This window comes from Herpailurus yagouaroundi, unplaced genomic scaffold, assembly GCF_014898765.1.
Source record: "Herpailurus yagouaroundi ecotype Mexico unplaced genomic scaffold, PumYag 250, whole genome shotgun sequence".
Classification (NCBI taxonomy): domain Eukaryota; kingdom Metazoa; phylum Chordata; class Mammalia; order Carnivora; family Felidae; genus Herpailurus; species Herpailurus yagouaroundi.
Window position 1 is genome coordinate 14,150,259 of NW_024412467.1, and position 20,660 is coordinate 14,170,918.

At 45.9% G+C, this 20,660-nt stretch overlaps 1 protein-coding gene across 3 annotated transcripts in view; it reads right to left on the reverse strand.

Annotated features, from left to right (window-relative positions):
* Window positions 1–20,660, reverse strand: part of HIVEP1 (HIVEP zinc finger 1) — a 56,316-nt gene that overhangs the window by 29,337 nt on the left and 6,319 nt on the right. For all 3 annotated transcript variants that reach the window (XM_040460609.1, XM_040460608.1, XM_040460607.1), the window contains exons 2-4: window positions 4,537–10,490; window positions 1,104–1,237; window positions 213–388 (exon numbers count right to left, since the gene is read on the reverse strand). In XM_040460609.1, the coding sequence (XP_040316543.1) occupies window positions 213–388; window positions 1,104–1,237; window positions 4,537–10,490 (6,264 nt within the window). The remainder of the gene's footprint in view (window positions 1–212; window positions 389–1,103; window positions 1,238–4,536; window positions 10,491–20,660) is intronic.

Consider the following 20,660-nt stretch of genomic DNA (forward strand, 5'->3'; position numbering starts at 1 on the left):
AGTATATAATTAAAAAAAAAAAAAAAACTTTTTCTTCCTTTCCCTGAGAGGTCTAGAGACATATAAAGAGACAAGGCTACCGTGTTGACAAGATGTTATTTCTATCAGTCTATTCAAGTTACTGCATCCTTGGTCACAGAGTGTCAAGGTGGATCTTGGCTCTACTAACTCAATGCATATCAAAAGGACCACCGAACAATGCCATTTCATACCTTTCGTCTTAAAGGAGAAGTTACAGTAAGTGCAGTGGTAGGGGCGGACATCTGTATGGGTCCGTATGTGTTTCTTTAACATACTAGGTTTCTTACAACGTATTCCACATTCTTCACAAATGTACTTTCCTCTTCCCCTGCCTCGGACATATACATACTCTTCATTTGATTTATATCTAATTTAAAGAAAAAAAATAGGGAGATTGGATACTAGGTCTTCGAGAAAATATTGATGATTAGAATTCAGCTTACAAAATACAAGAAGTCACCATTTTTACACTCAATCAATACAAATTTTATGCACATGTAAGTAACAATATTCCAGCTTTTCGCATCAACATTTAATATGCAAATAGCCAATTCTGATCAAACCACCTTACTCGATACCAGGTTTAATTTTAGGACAGAACTCCCTCTTTCTCAGCCACTGGCTCCAAAGTTTTCTTTATTATTAAATTCAATTACAGCAACTCTAAAAGTACTGAAACTTCTCTTGGCTTCACTAGAGCTACAATCAGCTTTTACAACGTGTTTTTCTCATAACTGAAAACACAGCGACATCCAATAGGCAGTGAATTTGTCTCTCTTCGAGCAGATTTCCCACGGAGCTCCTTATTGTAAATCAACGTGAAACCCAGAGTTTACTCTGAAAATAGTTCTTAGCTGCCTCCTAGGACCTATGATGTTTCCTAAATATTTTCTTGATCAAAATGGATTTATTTAACATGACATCTAACATATATTTTGCCATGAAGATTCTGTTAATAAGCTGAGAAACCTTGTAACATTTATATAAAATTGGCACTGGTTAAGTCTTCATTCACATGAAAGCAAATGTACATTTAAAAAGTAAGTTTAAATGTACATTTAGAAAGTAAAATTTGTACTTGCCCTCCATCAAATATTTTAATTCTTCTTGGTTCACTTTTGATTAAGGAATTTTCTTTATCTTGCTCACTGTTAATTTCAGAGGCATCTTTATTGCTGAATTCAACTACTGTGGACTTTTGATTACCTAATGCTCTCTGAAAGGAAAAAAAAAAAGAGAAACTAATTTAATAAAACTGAAAACACAAACATGCTAACGTTTCACTTGGAAATTAAAACATGGCAGAGTACCGTACGCGTAGTTAACTTAATGGAATGCATTTCAAGGAAATAACATGTTTAAAGGTCATTTGCTCTCTCCCCTCCCCTATCTTTAACCTATCTGTCTGCACCACTGCGAACTGATAAATTCTATGTTGTTTTAAGATCCCACCACAGTCTCCTGACCAATCATTCACACTACACTGTATTTCTGAAACGAGCTTTATTCTTCCAAGATGGGAAAGTGCCAGTTACCCCGTTTGGTATAATAATGTCTCATACTCCTAAGAACGTGACCAATTCCCTGCGACGTCGGTGGACTGTAACTGCACTTCGGTTCAAGCAAAAGTCCGTTTGCCAACATTCTCCCCTTCTCCTATCATTTTAAACCATAATTATGTTTCCCTGCTGTATCTTCTCAAAAGTTCCTGAATACCGATAACTGTGACATACAGGCAGGTCACAAGTCAGGGTGTGGACTGATAATAATTAAATGTCTGGAAAACAGTAACACACATCAACATGGCGAGTGTTGGGTGCTTCTCCTCTGGAAACACTACCGTGACACCACCTGAGGATTTCACAAGCGTCCCCCTCCTCAGTCCCTACCATTCTCACATATCCTGCGGTGCCAGCAGCACAGGACCCAGTGTGGAAGGACACTCTCAGGGTGAAGTCACTTGTCCAAGGTCAAGCTTAACAGCAAAGGCTCAAACTCCAGTCCTGTGGCCAAATCCAAAGTGAGGCACAACTTTTCTGATCAAGGGGCCTCTTTGTCACAAAACCTTAAAAACCACATCCCCAAGCAGATGGCTCTGCACTGAGATGACCTGATTCTAGCAAATGAGAGAGTGTGCGCCATGGTCAGAGGGCCCGCGCAGCCTCAGAAGGTGCACCCTGGGGAGCTCAGGAAGGCAGTGCGAGGAGGTAATGACACTGACCCTAGCAGACAGGAAGGCATCGGTCTCCTCTTGTCCTAGCAAACACACCAGGTGTCCCCACAATCTGGAATGCACACGCACACTACTCCTTGACTTTATACCGTTAACGCTAATCCTGCTTTTTACCTTCTTTTCAACACCAAATTCCCATTTCTCTGTGCCTCACTTTCCTACCATCGAATCTGGCTTCTGTTCACCAATTACCAACGAGCCAAATGCCCAAATCCTTATCCCTTCCTTAGTCTTTATGTGCTTGGCCACCTGTGCAGTTTATGTTGTTGACACCTTGCTTCTCTTAGAGACCCTTCCATTTCAGCACCTTTCTTTTCCATTCTCCATTATAAGTACATTAACATCTGGGTTGTGAGTCAACCCAGTACCCAGGCCTCCACAGCCACCTGCTCATGTCCCCAACACTCCAGCGATATTGGGACCGCTCGGTCCAGGAACCACGTTAGTCTCCATCTTTATGTGACCTTTATTTGACCTCTCTGTCTGAGTATCTTTCCATGAAATTTCCTCCTTGATCTATGTGATACCGCTTTCTCCTGGTCCTCTTCTTTCCTTGATGAACAACCTCTCTCAGTTTCCCGTATGGACTTCATCCATTCAACCCTTTAAGTAGTGGTGAATCCCGAACCCATTCTGAGATCTTCTGTCCCTCCTCCCGCTCTGAGCAAGCTCATTAACTACCCCCATGCACCAAGGAATCCTGACACCTTCCACCAGGAGTCCTCGCCTAGCTCCAAATCTAAGTACACATTTCCAGAGGCATTTCTACCAAGGCACTTGATACTGAAGGAGAACCACTTTTCCAGAGGCGCTTTGGGAATATTCCAGAAGCTCTGTCTAAATTCTCATGATCAGGTCTCATCTTCCAAGATTCTGATTTTAGTAGGTCTGGAGTAAAGCCGGGTCATTTAAAAATTAAATTCTGAATGGTTGCCTGCACCCTCCTTTGTTGAAAACGTATCAATGGCTCTCCACCAGTGTGCATATTTTTTTTGGTTTTTATCTATATTTCCAACTTGGAAGCATGTCAGTGTTTCAAACTTACACCTTCTAGCCACCCATGGCAGACTCCTCAGGATTCTTTAAAATGAACTAAGTTCTTTATCATGTCCATGTCATGTCAGCAGACTATTAAAATTTCTCACCCTTTTACCTGAAACAAAAATCCCTACATTTTTTTTTTTAAGACTCAGCTAAAATATCACCACTTTGGGAATTTCGTCCCTGTATCCATACCTCTTTAACCTACCGGCAAATTTAGAGACTTCCTTCTTGGTAAGTGTGTGTGTGTGTGTGTGTGTGTGTGTGTGTGTGTGTGATTGTGTGTCTATATATATATATATATATATATATATATATATGTATATGTATGTATATATGTGTGTATGTACGTATATGTATGTGTGTCTATATATATATGTATGTATATATGTATATATACAGACACGTTCTATATATACACGTTATATATATACATATATATGTATATATATATATATAGACACACATATCATGTCTATGAACCTATACTGTATGCTCATGAACCTGTAGAGGTCACGGACTTAATCTATAATTCTTAATGTCAGGAGTCCACCATGATCCCCTTACCTATTTATTTATTCTCACTTAAATGATTTTTCCCATTTTATAAAGCCAACAACTCTAGTAAGACTGATTACACAAATAATTCCAAATTACAGTTTTATGACCCTATTCTATACATCTTGACCAAATCCAACTTAATTATATCAAGTGTATAAGTCAGCTATTCTGTGAGTCTTCTCTCTAGCACTAAGATGATTCTAACACCGGGTGGGAGTTGGGACTAGCATGGCCAGGGGAGGCTAGTCAGGTGTACAAAGACAAGTATGAATGTCTCTGCTTATATTTCGAAATGAAATGTAACAGTCTTTGATTACTCACACCTCTATTCCCCCGCACCAGCAGGGACAAAACACAAACATAATCTCTTTTCACTTAATACAAGAGAAAGATGAAAGTTAAACCGTGATGATCTGTATGTACCATTACGTAAGGACTTCAACATTCAGCTCAGGGCAAGTTATTTCCAAAATATCTCAAGACAGAATCACCGAAGGATTCCATGTAACCCTTATCAGTCTAACTCGCGGGGTAAACTTCTCATCCTTTCGTCTGGGTGACTTTATACTTACACAGCACACTTTGTCATTCAAAATTAAGATACACTTTCCAATTAAAACATTTAAAGGCATCAAGACATCGCACAAACTATTTGTGAAGATAAATGATATGTCAAGTACCTTGCTTAAGTTGCTTTTCCACTTGCTTGAATAGACCAATAAATCTGATTTGGAATGGGTAGTTATTGCTTGACAATATAGTGATTTTCCAGTCTTCTGTTTTGAATTAAGGAGAGAAAGGGCAACTTTTGTAGGCAAACCAAGTGGGTTTGGATTACTGGCACTAACTGTCCAATCAGTATAGGCTGAAGTTTTCTGGTCATTCTGAGGCAAATGCAATGCCTTCTGCTTTAATAGGTAACACCATGTAAAGTTGGTTGAGGTCTTCAGGCTGGGGAAAGGCAGCTGCTGTGCACCTCCCGCATCAGACACTAAAAGTGTGGCTTGACTTTGGTCTTGGATGCTCTCTTTGTCACGTTGAGTTCTAACCCCTGGAGACTTCCTTTCTTGGTTACCGTCTACACGTTCCAAAGGAGAAAGGTGAATGTCTTCTGCAGGGACAGGTGAATTTCTCACTGTAAGAGTGAGCGACGTGGAGGACTTGATGTTTTCAAACTCCTGTAGTTCGACTATAGGTTCTGTAACTACAGACTTAGAGTGTTCGGATGACAAATCATCAGCTGGTAGGACATCTGTCAAACTAACAGCCTCGCTACTAATTTCAGGTTGAGAAAAAACATCCTGTTCCGACAGCACACCATCAAGAGGCTCCGTAGTACAAACCTGCCTCACTAAAATAGGTTTCTTCTGTTTATTAACTTCACTAGGTCTTGAACTCCCTGGTTCAAAGGGTCTGATCTCTGTTGTACAAATAGCCCCATTTTCATCTTTAGCACGCTTTTGGTGTTTTTCCATGGCAATGTCTAAACTGTTTGCTGGGGAAAGCATCCTTTTACTTGAAGCTGAAGATTCTTGCTGGGGGGAAAGCCTACCAACAGACGTTTTCTGGGTTACGGGCAAAGGTTCTGATGGAGGGAGAGTCTGACCCATCTCTGAAAAAACATTTTCACAGACAGGTTCTGCCTCTGGGTTTGACAAAGCATTCTGGTGTTCTGTCTGCAATTTTGGCACGGAATTTTGTTCCTCGCTGATTGGCACCATGCTACAATTAGCCTGGCAAATTGGCTGGTTGGACAGGTCTTGGGTCACCAGGATTTGTGGCAGAGGAGTGACTGTGGCAAAACAGTACGCTGGAACGTTACTCTGCAGATGGACGGGCAATGCAAACGACGTCGGCACGTTCTGCGCCTGCCCACCTAGCTTCAGTGGTGGTGGAACACATGAACCGGACATGGCATCTATCAATTTGGTTGGTAATGCTAACGAAGTCCCGCGATGGTCAGCAGCCCCAACTGGATCCGAGAGAACTTGCTTTGGCAAAGAAAGCACAGGATTGGAAGCGCAAGACTGGCTTGAAGTGAAAACCTGACAACGAAGTTGGTACTTGGGAGCAAAGCAACCTTTACTTTTAGAAGCTACACATAAACTGGAATTTGCATCCGGCTGAACACTCTGCATAGACACTTGCAGAGACGTCTGTGTGTTTGGGTGGCTGTGGGGGGTGTGGACTGGACTTAACACATTGATACCGAAAAGCTGTTGAACGGGGAAGATGTTAGTAGAGCTGGAACTGGAGGTTTCTGTTCGCTGATCCTTAACTTGAGTCTGGGAGCGCAGAGCGTTTGCAGGAAACTCGGCTAAAGACGCATTCGTGAGCTGAGGGCCCGGAAACGGTGCTGTGTTCACGCTCGCAAGAGCGATTGTTTGGAAAGATGGTGGGTTCCCGGGAGACACACGACTATCTGGGGCTAGGTTTAAAGATATCTGCCGCATCAGCGGGCCCCTCCTTCTTTCTAAGAGAGGCACGTGCCCGGTGACCCCCATGCCCGAAGGGGACGTCAGGGGCTGCGATTCAACAGGTGGTGTTGTCTGGGGTGGAGTTATGCTTCCACAGTCAAACGATTTACTTCTGAAATCGGAGACCTCCATCGACGTTTGCACGCAGCTAATGTGTTCTGAAGCGGTGCGCCTCATTTCTCGGTGAGTTCCAGGAACGTTCAGTGTATTCGAGCCAGCTGGAATCATGAGAAACTCTGCTCTGTTTAGAAAATCCATTTTGGGGGAAGCCTCCGTTTTAGAAACCTCCTCAACGTCCAATGAAGCTGAGAAACTCGAAGTGTGAGATAAACTACTCTCCCTACTTAGGCTCCTGGACAGAGTGGAGTCGAAACTCGATTCTGTGGACGAGTGCTCCATCTCGGCAAGACGGAGCCTCTTCTTTTTGGGTGGCAGCTTCTCGGTTGGCAACTTTGACAAGGTTTCACTACGCTGAGGCCAACTGAACTTCTCTGACTTTTCCTGATCATAGCCTTGGGCTTCGAGGTCCCGATCTGGCTCTTCGGTGACCAGAATTTCTGGGACTTGGATGTTGTGCTGCCGAACGAGTCGGGAGGGCTGTCCCAACACATGTCGTTCACTTGGACTCTTCCTGGGACCGTCCTGAAGTTCTGCCCTCAGAGCATCTGATGACAGCGCAGGCTGGTGAGGGTGAGACGTGTTCTGGGGAGGGCGCCCTTCTTCTGGGGAAATTCCCATCACTTTCAGAGACCCGGGCTTCACTGTCCTGTTCAGCTCCTGGAAGGAGACTGGGGAACCTCTTTCAAAAGACTCAAGCTTGTCGAATGAATTGGGTCTGCTCAGCGAGTTTGTATGCTGAATGACGGAGATTCCAGTTCCGTGCCTCTTCGGCTCCGTCTTGTCCTGGGCAGCTGAACTTATGTGTTGCTCCATGATGGTAGACAGCTTGGGATCCATGGTCTGGTCGGGACCTCTGGCCGCCAGCTGGATTTGGGAAGCCTGCAGCTGTATCTTTCTGTGCTGGTCACTTGTTATTGCAACGTTATGCTTAGACAAAGTGGAAGCAGGGCCCAGAGAATTCTGGAACTGGAGGCCTTCGGAGCTTTTCGGGGACGCCCCCCTTTCATTTTGCTGAAGTTCATCGTCATCTCCAACACTCTTCATCTTCCTCCGTTTTCTGATCTGAGGTGTCTGCTCCCACACCCCTGCAGGGCCCGCAACTCGGTAGTGCAGAATCTGAGGCTGTGTACTACCAGCAGGCACGGGGCTGTGTTCAGGTTCCCTCACGGCCACCTTTGTTTTTGGTCCATGTAACTCTGAACAGTAAAATTTCTTATGGTTTTCAAAATTCTCCAGTTTTCTATACCTGTTTCTGCAGGTTTCACACTCAAACATTGTCCCTCGCCCTTGATGGGACTTCTTTTTCTCCAAATGTGAGCCTGGGGCCAAGGACTTGCCCCTGGCCGGCCCAGTGTCACTGGCCGCACCGCATCCTGGATAGCTCTCGTCCAGGGACTGTCCAGCACCGAGAAGGTGGTTTTCATTTGCTGAAGAGTCTTCTACTGCTGACTGTCTGACAAGGGTCCGCGGATGTGCACTCTGGGGCATGGCAGTGTTAGGGCCTGACACAAAGACGTCATCGTAGAAAGCGCCAATTTTGTCATCAAATGACTGACTTCCTCTCAGGGGGTGAGGGGGCGGGATGACGCTCGCAGGTACTGCTGAATAACCTGTGGTAGGCATGGAGTTACTTCTCGTAATGGGCAAGCAGTCAAGGGAAGGTACAGACAGAAGGAAGACTTGCTTCGATTTCTCGGTAGGGGTGAAAGGGGACTTTGGTATATCCGAGCTGGAGCTTGTTCTCCGTCCCATTGGTTTCAAATCGAACTGGAAAGAATCTTTAAATATGTATGACTTGGGAGAGTCGATACTTCCTCGCCTCGAGAGAGAGGTTCTCCGTGGCTTTACGCTATCCAGCTGTTTATCGTCAACCAAGGCTTCGTTGTCTGAGATTAGCTTTGATATCCGCTCCTCAAGTGTTTTCGTCGCCAAGGGTGGGCGCATCTGACCCGGTAGGAGCAATGCTTTTTCACTTGTTGACAGAGCAGAAGGTGCTGGTGTACTGATCCGAGCTGCAGAGGGCCCATTATTCTTACTTAAGTCTTGGTCCGTGGTGGGCAACGTTTTGGCAAAGGGAGTCGGCGGACTCACAGTCTGGTCGGCACTTTCCGAACGCGAAAAGTACCCAGAATCCGTACTTCCTAAACTCCGAGGACTCAGAAGTTTCCCTTGCTGCTCTTGGGAGCAATCGGTAGCCTGCTGCCTTTGCAGCTGGGCATGTCCTGTCCCCACGTGAGGTTCCTGTTTCCCTTCTGGCTGACTCCCGTCCCCTTTCTGACGAGACTTCTCATCAGTCTCGAGGGGGGATGTCCGGGCTGAGTGGGACAGGACATTGGTTCCCTGAAGGTCCTTCGGTGTCTGTGCACTCGACAGTTCAGGTTTGGAATCCGGGAGCTTTGGGCTGTCGACTCTTAAAGGGGACACACCGACAGGGTGGACCACGACTTTTGGTAACTCTGACACAGCCTGTGATTCTGAAGATTTGTCCTGTAGCGGAAAGTCACCTACCACATGGTCTGGATTGCTTGGAATGGAACCTGATTTTGGGAACGCTTCAGAATGGGACATCACTTTCACTATCTGCACAGGCTGCGGGTCCATGGAGACCGGGTCGTTCTGTCTTTCCTCAGCAGCCCCCTCCTCATCGCTCTCCCCACTGTCTTCTACGTCCGATTGGATGCTAAGTGCTTTGGGGGACTCCTGTGACAAGAACAAACCACCAGCATCTGGTTGCAAGACAAGACCCAGTTTGATAGTATGTGCATGGGATTTTTTGTGCTTGTACAGATTGCTTTTAGTCTTAAATGAAAATCCACAGGTCACACAGGGATAGGGTCGCTCTCCAGTATGGGAGCGGATGTGCTTCAAAAGCACGCTAGGCTTTGCACAAGCTCTATTGCAATACTCACAAATGTATTTTCCTTGTTTTTTTGGCTTCTGATCTTTCAGAAGAAGATTGCACATTTGCTCCACGCTGTGGTTAACGACAGAGGCGACAGGAGCTGAATTATAAATTGGCGTGGGGGCTGATGGTGTCGAATGGGCTGGACTCACAGACATCGGTGAAGCAGAATCCATTTGCTGGTTTTGCGGAGTAACCTGAGTTCTACTGGAAGGCGGAGTCAGACCCACAGATGACGTCGCTGCCATATGATAAACCTGTTCAAGTTTGGCATTCTCTTGATTTTGCAGATTCACCAGGGACCTTGGGAAACCTGAACGTGCTGGAAGCGGCTGATTTTGTTGGTGAGGCTGAGAAACGAAGTGTTCGTGTTGGTTACACGGGTGAGACACTGACTGAACTGTGGCTGGCTCACTCTTCTGAGTTGCAGACACGTGCACTGTGTACGAGGGACAAGGAGAAGGCTGCGATTCAGAAACAGATTCTTGGGAAGTCTGAGTTGGGGCGTCCGGTGAGCTGCTGTTTAACTGAGAAGGGGGCTGTACAGTTTTATTTGGTCTCAGTTTTTCTACCTTAACTGCACAAGATGAGCCCTTTTGCGACAAGGTGCTCAGCTCTGGCTCCATTGCCTTCAGTAAGACATCAAATGCGGTGTTTGTGTAAGAGGAAGCGGGACTACGAGTGGAGGAGATACATTCACTGCGGTCAGTCCTGGTTTTACTCGACAAAGATCGAGAGTCACATTTTGCATCCGGGAAGCCCGACCTGCTGGGGTCAGAGCCTGCCGATCCCCATCGGCGCAGTTCAGATGGGTGCTGCAGAAACACGGGCTTCTTTGGGGACACAGAATCTTCAGATTTGGAGGCCTCAGCGACTACCCCAGGTGTTTCTCCATTGTGTTTGGCAAACTGCTTCCCATTTTTCACGGGGCTAGGATTCTGCTTCTTGTGAGACTCCGGCGCGCTCTGAAGAACAGCAAAAGCAGGCTCGTCTGTATTTTGTTTATGTTTTGCCTGAAGGGGACTCCTCAGGGGGGATTTTGGTATTTTTTTCAGGTGGTTCTCAGCTACAATCTTTTTTCGTTTCACACCTTTAAGTGATTCTGAAGTTGCTTTAATACCAGCCTCTAAGATTTCTGTTAAAAAAAAAAAAAAGTTAAAAAGTCAATTGGTAAGATGGTAGACATGCCAACCACGCGTATATGTTTTTTTTAAATGAGGATTACAATCACGAGGGCGTTATGACAACTAAAGAAGGTAGTTTAAGGAAAGCCCACTGTGGATAAAACTGTATTTTGATATCTTGGCATTTGTAAGAATGGTGGCAATCAAAAGCTATTGGAACGATCGTGCAGAGACCTTCGTGTCCATTTCCAGAATGCTTTGTTCCTCCCTGGACCACCAGCTCACCAGCGTCCTAGAACCTGACCTTTCAAAACTACATTATTCTCCCTCTTCACAGTGACAGCTGAGGACTCAGTCTATCCAACAGTCTGAGATACCTGCTGCACAAGGAAGAAAACTCAACCTTTTAATGCGGGGTATTTGACGGTCTTGTCGCAATTTAGTATCTTTTATTTTTATTTATTTTTTATTAGACGGAGAGGCAGAGTGAGCAAGGGAGGGAGGAGGGAGAGGGAAAGAATCCCAAGCAGGCTCCACGCTTAGCACGGAGCCCAATGCAGGGCTCGATTCTACAACGCTGGGATCATGATCTGAGCTGAAATCAAGAGTTGGATGGCTCAACAGACTGAGCCACCCAGGCGCCCCACATTTAGTACCTTCTCGAGAAAACTTCTCAGCAAGTTTTAAAGTAAGAGGATTCCAAAATAGGCAATAGTGCCATTTTTGTGAGGAAAAAAAAAAGGCTAGTATACAATAATTTTTGGAGCAAACATATCTCAGGTGCTTATGAGATATTAAGGTTGGTAGAATCATAAAGAACTACTATTGCAGTAATTGTATCAGTGAACAAAAACTATGAAAGTAAAAACATCTCCCTTATTTGTGGTTCTCCACCAACACAATTTAAAAAGTCATAATGTTGTAGTGGCCCTTAGTTTAAAAAAAAAAAAATCCCCATTTTAACGGAACAAAACATCCAATGGCTAGGTTTCTTTGTCATTAGTGACAGGTAGATGGAAGGCAGGTGGACAGGTAGGTAGAGCTAACTGTGGGAGACAAGACAGGAAGCTACCTTCATTTCTGGCTGTGTTGGAAGGAAATCCGTGTTTAACTGGCCTCAGCCCCCCACAACCTCTGTCAACTACGATGTCTGTGAGCAGTAAATACCTGCCATAATTTCATTTGTTTCCATTTGTTGGATTCTTGGGCACAGAGACAAAAACTCATTCAAGCTCCTCTTATTTATTTGCAGAAAAGTCAAATACTCAAATTCCTGGTTATTTTCAAATAGCTGTTGCAACGGACGTATTTGAAATTCGTATCAGACCAAATGCCTATGCCATAATAACCACTGGAGATAAAAAATTTACATAAAATAAAAAAAAATACCCTAGTCCTCTTGTGATGATCGGTTTATGTGCTGTGATAGATTAAGTTAATGAAAAAAACACAGGACTAACACTCTAATGATACGTTTATCCACCATAATCAGAAGAGCAAAAATTTAAAAAAGGGGAGGGTCCCTCGTGACTAAAATGCTTGAGCTAAGAAAAACAGAAAAACAAGTATCAGGTTTGTTGATACAAAATGATGTTGAGCAAATCTTTTTTATGTTTCGATCTACTCATTTACAGAATGCTTCCCACTGTTTTTCCCTTTTCAAGATAAACGCAATAAACTGAATGTCATATGTTGTGCCTACTGGGCTAATGGACACCATGAAAAACACGAATCATCATCTAGGATGAGTAGTTTCCCCAGTCACTTCCAAAAGGCTTGGAGTGGGTTGTAGGAAAGGTCAGAGCCACCAGGCTGTCAAAATACATATAAAGACACAGAGCGGGGCGCCTGGGTGGCTTAGTCGGTTAAGCCTCTGATTCCATTTCAGCTCAGGTCATGATCTCATGGTTCTGGGTGGATCCCCATGTCAGAATCCCTGCTTGGGATTCTCTCTCTCTACCCCTCCTCTGCTCTCCCTCTCTTTCAAAAATAAACTTTAAAGAAGACTGTATGTATGTGTATACACACACACACACACACACACACACACACACCCACCCATGCCAAGCCCCTTCCAGAACCTATGGAACCAGTGGCTTAGTTGGGTAGATAGGCTTATTTTGTTATGTTTTACGTGGTTTTTGGAATAAGCTTTTATGTTTAGACAGTTATTTGTAAAAAAAAAAAAAAAAAAAATTAAATGTCTTACACTTCAAAAAAAAAAAAAAAGCAAAAATTCAACCCACGAGCAGAAACACCCGGAAATACCACATTAAGTTTTAAAGGGATTCTATAAGCCATCCTATGTATGTTTTAAACAGAAAGGGTAAAATTTAACTTTGTACTTAAAATGAAGCTGAGTGAAAATAAAGGAAAAACCGCCCTTAAATCTGTATTTCTTTATGGAGACACCACTTTCCTAAAAATTCTTCTGAAGTTAAGAATTTGGACAACCGTATTTTAAATAGATATTCTGAACTGCAGGCTTCAATTTTAGAGGATTCAGCTCCCTTTTGTCAGTGTCTAACATTTACATTCTATTTGCATAGTTGTTGACTCTTGGTCTCTCTGAATTTTAACACTTACTTGGTGCTAATGCATCAATTCTTTCTTTCAAAATGTTGCAATCTCTTTTGCTTTGTGGCAGGAACCTGGAGCCAGCCTGGCTGATGGCCTCCCCTCCTAGCCATGACTTGCTTTTTTTCTGTTTGTCTATCTGCAAAATTCTTTTACTTCTGAAATCTGTTAACTGCCAGTCAGCTCAGAGTTTGTTACTACACAAACTTTAAGTCTTTCCCCCTAGAACACAGTGTCCTTCTCCATGAGGAGACGCGTTTTGTTTCTTCCAGAAAACTTTTTTTTTTTTGCATCTTCAAGTAGATCTATCTTCTGGCCAATGTTTTCTTTGGGATGGGCTCCTTTATGGACACTAATTATCTTTATGCTGCACCATCTTTACAAGGATTTAAATTGCTTCCACCTTTTTGGGGTTTTCTTGCCTTTCGCTTTCTCTAGAACTATCTAACGCTTTTCCCTATGTCAGTCACTCAATTTTCAGGCTATTAAATTCCTTACTGTTTCAAATGTCTTTATTTGTTTTGGACGAAGATTGTTTCGTTCTCATCTTGTTCCCTTAGCTCCATATTTCCCGTTTCATCTCATTTTATTGTCTCATATCACGTTGAATTGTCACTTAAGTTTATGATCTTAGGGCACCTGGGTGGCTCTGTTGGTTAAGCGTCTGAGTCTTGATTTCGGCTCAGGTCATGATCTCACAGTGCGTGGGTTGGAGCCCAGCATCGGGCTGTGCTCTACCAGCGCAGAGCCTGCCTAGGAGTCTCCCGCTCCCTCTCTGTCCCTCCCCCGGTCACGCTCTCTCAAAATAAATAAACATTAAAAAAAAATTATAACCTTATTAAGTTCAATGCTTAGAACACACTTCTGTTTCTGAGGGAATATTTTAAGGCTGAGCGTTTAGTCTGTCTTTTCATGTTCTGTGTGCTTTTCTAAGACTGCCTGAGATCATGGGGGAGGGGAAGGGGATGGCGTTCACTGGAGAATACGGTCCTAATCGCTTTTGTTCTGAGCTGCAGTCACACCTCTAAGGTTTTGTCATGTCTCCTTTAACAGAGTTCACACTCCTTGCTCAAGGGATAAAGCCCATTCCATCATGGGTGGCTGGATGGGTATGACTTTGCATGTTGGATCAGTCTCTAAATCCAAGGACTTTGTGGTCATTGTGGTTGTGAACGGAGAGGGCAGCGGACGGGATCGGAGAGAATGCAAACACAGGGAGGGGACCGGGCACATCTGAGATGAGCACCACACTATCATCCCAGAGCTGGGACTGAAACAAGTTGTGTGCTTCACTGCTGACCGTTACCTTGGTTCTCAAGACCGGGGCAGGCGTGCACAGAGTGGATGGCTAAGGTGTGCACAGAGTGATTCGGGCTACGAATCACAGACAGAAGCCTCCTTCTGGGAACCAAGGCCTGGAGTAGGAGGACGTGGCCGACCCTGGGGCCCTGGAGAACGAAGCACCCGGCACACTTTTTAATCCCGATCAATCTCCAGTGTATCCACCAGAGAGTCACGGAAGTTGCTTTCACCTGCCCTCTTATCTACAGGAAAGGGCACGATCCTCACACTCCTCACACGCTGTGGCTGCATCCACCATGTCGGGTATACAGTTGCCAGAGGCCAGAGTTAAGAGGATGCACAGACCAGAATGCCTCAAGGCAGAAATAGGGTGGGGATGAGGGCTGGGAGGGGCTGCTGTTCCCATCAGGGCCTGCGCTCACTTTAAAGGGGATCTGGTATTACGGCGTACTGAACGGAAAACTAACTAGAGGATCTGAGAGACCACAGGGTAAGTGGCAGAAGGCAGCGTAAAGGACAGTGGCTTTCCGATACGCCCACTCCCCACTGGCCAGCGCGCGGGCCTACCTTCTGCTCGCAGTACGGGCGCCACTTTGTATTTCTACCACAGGGTTCCAGGGCTGCTGGGGTTTTACTGACACTGGGGTTGGAAACACTTGGGGCGCGTGCTCTGTTTGTGTGAACGATGAGATACCACCCGCTTTCCTTACGCAGTGCTGATGTGCAGTCAGAGTGGGCAAGGGTGGGACAGGCCCCAAAACGGGAGTCAGCCAACTGCTGAACCCTGCGTTCTGGGGGCGGGAGGGAGGGGGGTTAGGCGTGCTCCTGGAAAGGGCCGGCGGCCAGGCAGAGGCTCTGAGGCATCAACGGGTCGGAACCCCAAAGAGCAATTCATTTAACAAGTACCAGTCACACTGAGGGGAGGGACCGCAGCGGGCAGCGTGACGCTGTCGGAAGCTTCGATCTACAGGGCTTCGTCAGAAAGCCATTCCTCCACTGGGGAGGTGGCCGGAACAGCTCGGAAAGATCACAAAGGCCACTTGACGGGGGAGAGGGTCGCAGTTAGAGAAACAGAGGCTAAAGCTCCCACCTTCTCTGAAAGGAAGGCACTGGCACCTCGTGTGCCAAGGACAAGCCTAGTGAACGTGAGGCCTCCTCTAGCTTTTGGAGAGGAGCACCAAGGAGCGTAAAACGGCACCATCCGCGGGTTTCCAGGATTACTTTAGAGAGTAACAGAATGAAAACAAACACGTTTCCTGAGACAGAGCATCTGAGTTGCCAGTTAAATGCGGCAAAAAATACTCCCGAGGCTGGTAGTAGGTATCGGGAACTACAACCCGACGGTGTGTTTAAAGAAAAAAAAATTATTTTAATGTTTATTTTAGAGGGAGACAGCGCATGAGTGGGGGAGGGGCAGACAGAGAGGGAGACACAGAATCCAAAGCAGGCTCCAGGCTCCAAGCCATCAGCACAGAGCCCGACGTGGGGCTCGAACCCATGAACCGTCACATCGTGACCTGAGCTGAAGTCAAATGCTTAACTGACTGAGCCACCCAGGTGCCTCTAAACAGTGGCTTTAAAAGCCCGCCTTGCTGGAAGGTGAATCACTTTTCCGGATTTACTCAGAGACGCATCAGTGTGAAAAACTTTAGGGTCTTCTGGGTCTTGGGAGACACAAGGACTACTTGTCCTCTAACAATGCAGAGCATGTTGTATCAGAAAGTAAAGAGACCAGGAGTGCCTGGGTAGCTCAGTCGGTTAAGCATCTGACTTCAGCTCAGGTCATGATCTCACAGATCATGGGTTCAAGCCCCGTGTCGGGCTCTGTGCTAACAGGTCAAAGTATGCAGGCTGCTTCAGATTCTGTGTTTCCCTCTCTCTGCCCTTCCCCACTTGCGCTCTGTCACTCTTTAAAAAAAAAAAATTAAAGAAATGAAAAAACAAAGTAAAGAGACCGGAGACATGGACAGCACACAGAAGGCCCTTCTGGAGTTCACGTGAAAGTGAAAACGCTACCTTGAATCCAGGTAGTTGACAGAGGGGCCTCTCAGCTGATTCAAAGCAAGAAAGCCTAAAAAAGATTTGCCAAAGATTCTGCTCAGTTCCTGTCTTTATCCGTGAGGCCCAAGCCAGTTTGGGAGGGGTAAAAAAAAAAAAAAAATCAATTCACTTTCCATCCCACCAAAGCTCAAACTCAATATACATGTGGAGAATTCTAAGGTGTAGCTGCAAATCCAGGGCTAGAAATTTTCAACAGAGAAATGCTTAGGCTAATTACAGCACAGGCACTTAACAGAACATTACACATCCATTTAAAATAATTACAAAGATTACATAGCAATACGAAAATTACGATCTATTAAATATAGACGCATATTCTTTTCTTTCCCTAGAGAGAAGTCTGGGCTACGGGCATAGATCTGGAAGTACCCGATGAGAGCTGTTTTTTGTAGAAGCACACCAATGATAAGGCAGAGAGAATATGCCCGGTAAAGAGAAAAGTGTGACATCAGCAGAGAAAAGTCTGACATCGTGGGTTATCCCTCGATTTAGGGTGAACTAGAAAAGAAACTGGGTAATAAAAAAGATAAAACAAAACTTGTGACAGTGAGGTGTCCAGGAAGTCAGAGGTTAGAGACTTAAAAAAAAAAAAAAATTTTTATTTTTAAGGGAGGGGAGGAGAGGAGGTTGGGGGGGGGGGGGTTGGAGCTAGAACATGAGGGGGAGAGGGGCAGACAGAAAGAGACAGAATCCCAAGCAGGCTCTGCACTCTCAGTGCAGCGCCCGATGCAGGGCTCGAACCCATAAACCGTAAGATCATGACCTGAGCCAAAATCAGGCGTCAGACACATTAAGCCACCCAGGCACCCTAGGGTTTGGAGACTACCAAGGAATATGTGGCCAAGAGTGTATTTTTAAATACTCCATTTGGATCCAGAAGCATAAACAAGAGGGTGCTCGGTTTGGCGGCCACTGGGATTAGGACACTGTGATGGCAAAAACCAGTTCACAGAAGGGGAAGGCGGGAGAGTGGGCAAGGTGAAGTGCAGGCCAGCAAGCATGGAACACTTTCTGAGAAGTGGCTGCGAAGGCACTGAGAAAGGGGGGTGTGGGGGGTATCCGGGGAAGAAAAGGACAGGAGAAGGTGTTGTTAGGACAAGGCGGGTGGGGGCTGAGTGTGCTTATGAAGAGGAAGGAAAAGGCAGCACTCAGAGACTGAAAACGTAAGCCAGGTAACGAATAAGCTAATGTGAGATAAACAAGGACACAAGAGGCACACAGGCACACCTCGCTTTATTGTGCTCTGCACTGCGCAGAGAGTGCTTTTGTTTTGTTTTTTTCCCCCACAAATTGAAGGTCTGTGGCAACCCTGCACCAAGCAAGTCGATCGGTGCCATTTATCCAGCAGCGTCTGCCCACTTAGTGTTTCTGCGTCACAGGTTGGTAATTCTTGCAATACTTCAAACGTTTTTATTATTACTATATCTGTTATGGTAGCTGTGATCGGTGGTCATCACTCACTGAAAACTCACAAGATGGCTGGCATTTCTTAGCAACAAAGTCTTATTTTTTTTATTATTTTTAAATTTCCTTTTATTACATTTATCTTTGAGAGACAGAGTGAGACAGAGCATGAGCGGGGGAGGGGCAGAGAGAGAGAGGGAGACACAGAATCTGAAACAGGATCCAGGCTCCAAGCTGTCAGCACAGAGCCCGACGCGGGGCTCGAACCCACGAACCAGGAGATCGTGACCTGAGCCGAAGTCGGACACTTAACCGACTGAGCCACCCAGGCACCCCCAACAAAGTCTTTTTAAAAACTATATCTTGAAGGGGCACCTGGGTGACTCAGTAGGTTAAGCGTCTGGCTTCGGCTCAGGTCACAGTCTCGCGGTTCGGGAGTTTGAGCCCCGTGTCGGGCTCGCTGCTGTCACTGCAGAGCCCACTTCGGATCCTCTGTCCCCCTCTCTTTGCCCCTTCCTCTCTCTCTCTCTCTCTCTCTCTCTCAAAAGTAAACATTAAAAAATAATAATAATAAATGTTCAAAATTGTGTCTTTAACTTTTGCTTAGGAATAATGCTATTGCACAGTTGAGAGACTACAGCATAGTATAAACATAACTTTTATTCACACTGGGAAGCCAAAGACTTCATTTGACACACTTCACTGAGATACTCGCTTCACCGCAGCAGCCTGGAACCCACCATGCCTCTGGGGTGTGTCCATAATCCAGAAGCTACTGCATCGACGTGGGAACAACTACGAGCAACAGGAGCCACGTTCGTCACCACGTTCTTCCCCTTCCTCATGTAATTCAAACGTGGAACGCGGCTGGAAGATGGCACGGCCATCTGGCTCTGATGACCTCTGCGACCTCCCTTTGTAACATTTCCCCCGTCCTCACTGTTTCGGCCACGTCGGTGAAGTTCTGATCTTCCACCAGGGCCCATCTCCTTCCTACCTTTGGGGATCTGTACTCGCCAGCCCCTGAAAAGCCCTCCCCGCTCTCAACTCTTTTAGGTGACTGGATCCCTTCTGACCTTTAGATCCTAACACCAGTGTCATCTATCACCAGCTGGTCTTGTCCACCCACCTAAACTAGTTGCCCCCACCGCCCACCCACCCTGTTCATTTCCTTCCTAACTATGATCACAATCTAAAATGTCCTATTTATCGGGGCACCTAGGTGGCTCAGTCGCTTGGGCGCCCCACGTTGGAATCAGGTCACGATCTCGCGGTCCGTGAGCTCGAGCCCACGTCGGGTTCTGCACTGACAGTTCAGGGCCTAAAGCCTGCTTCGGATTCTGTGTCTCCTTCTCTCTCTCTGTTCCTCCCTGCTCATGCTCTGGCTCTCTCTGTCTCCCCAAAATGATTAAACTTAAAAAAAAACAACACTTTTTAAATGCCCTATTTATTTATTTACATGTTGTTTTTGTCTACCTTCTGATTACAGTGCAAATCTGTAAGACTCCGTCTTTATTATCCATCCCTCTAAACCCAGTCCGTAATAGATATCAAAGAAAGATTTGCTAATGAAAAAATTCTTCAAGTGAGAGAAGATAAGGGATGAATTTAGTATGAGGTAACCTACTCGTACGATGCAGCATGTCAGGAAGAATAACTTAGAAATTCACGTGGCCATTTTCAATAAGGGTGAATGCTATTTAATAAAATTCAATATCCATTCCTGATTTTAAAAAATAAAGCTAGATGAGTCTGCTTTTGGACGTAGACGCTTGAAAGGAATGCTGCCCCCACCACAATGGCACAAAACAGCCAGAGATAGCACAAAAGCCCTAACTTCTTTTGAGCCCATCACACAGTTGGGGTCACAGAGCAACCGAAGCCCGAACTCCACGGAGGGATGCAGGAAACGGCTCACCTGGGGTCAAGCAGGGAAGATGTGGAGGACACGAAAGCCATGCAAACAAGCAAAATATCATCTAAAACTACAGCAAACTATGAAGGGCTGCGCATGGGCTGGATTCGCCTGGCCTCGGACCCGGGGGAGTCCATACGCACACCCAGGCTCTTTCCCGTGGGCCCCCAGCAGATGCTGACACAGGGGCCGGGGCGGGGGACCAGAGAGAGCACCCACCGTGGGAGGCACCAAGCAGGGGGTGCAGCTGTGGAAAACACACAAAGCCCGAGGCCCCGACAGCTTCTCTCATGTGGAGCAAAACCCTTCAACTTTAAGCTGCTGGGGAAAGGACAGCGGGCACATCACCCACAGGGCACAGGTAAATGCCACAGTGGCCTGGGAAAGGGCAGAAGAAGAAAGCTTTTATCCCAGGGGAAGTAGGAAACTGTCCCGGGACCAGAGTCCCATACCGATAAAATGAGAGGTCTGCTACCATGGGAGAGGGTCATGTCTGAGACTGAGGGTGGAACAGGACAGGAGAGCAATCCTCACCAACCCCCACTACCAGCCCGGCAATGAGGAAGAAGTAACAGCGCTCTACCGCCAGGAGAGGCAAAGGGGTAGAGACTTCCACTCCCACAAGGATATAGGCGGCTTAGCTCAGTATGGAGCACCAAACTGAGAAAAGCCATCCAGGCCCCCGGCTCCCCTGCATTCACAGGGAGATGGCAGATCGTCACTGGAATACCTGGAGGCCAGTGTGGCACACGGAAGACAAACACAACAATACCAAAAGCTGAACCCAGCCCAGCTCCTGAACAGACAGCCTCAATTCCCCTCCTGATGACCTCACAAAAGAAAAACAGTGCCCATTTCTAGCCATTAAAAGCTCATGACCCCAGTAACTACTGTTATGCACACAATATCCGAACCTCAATAG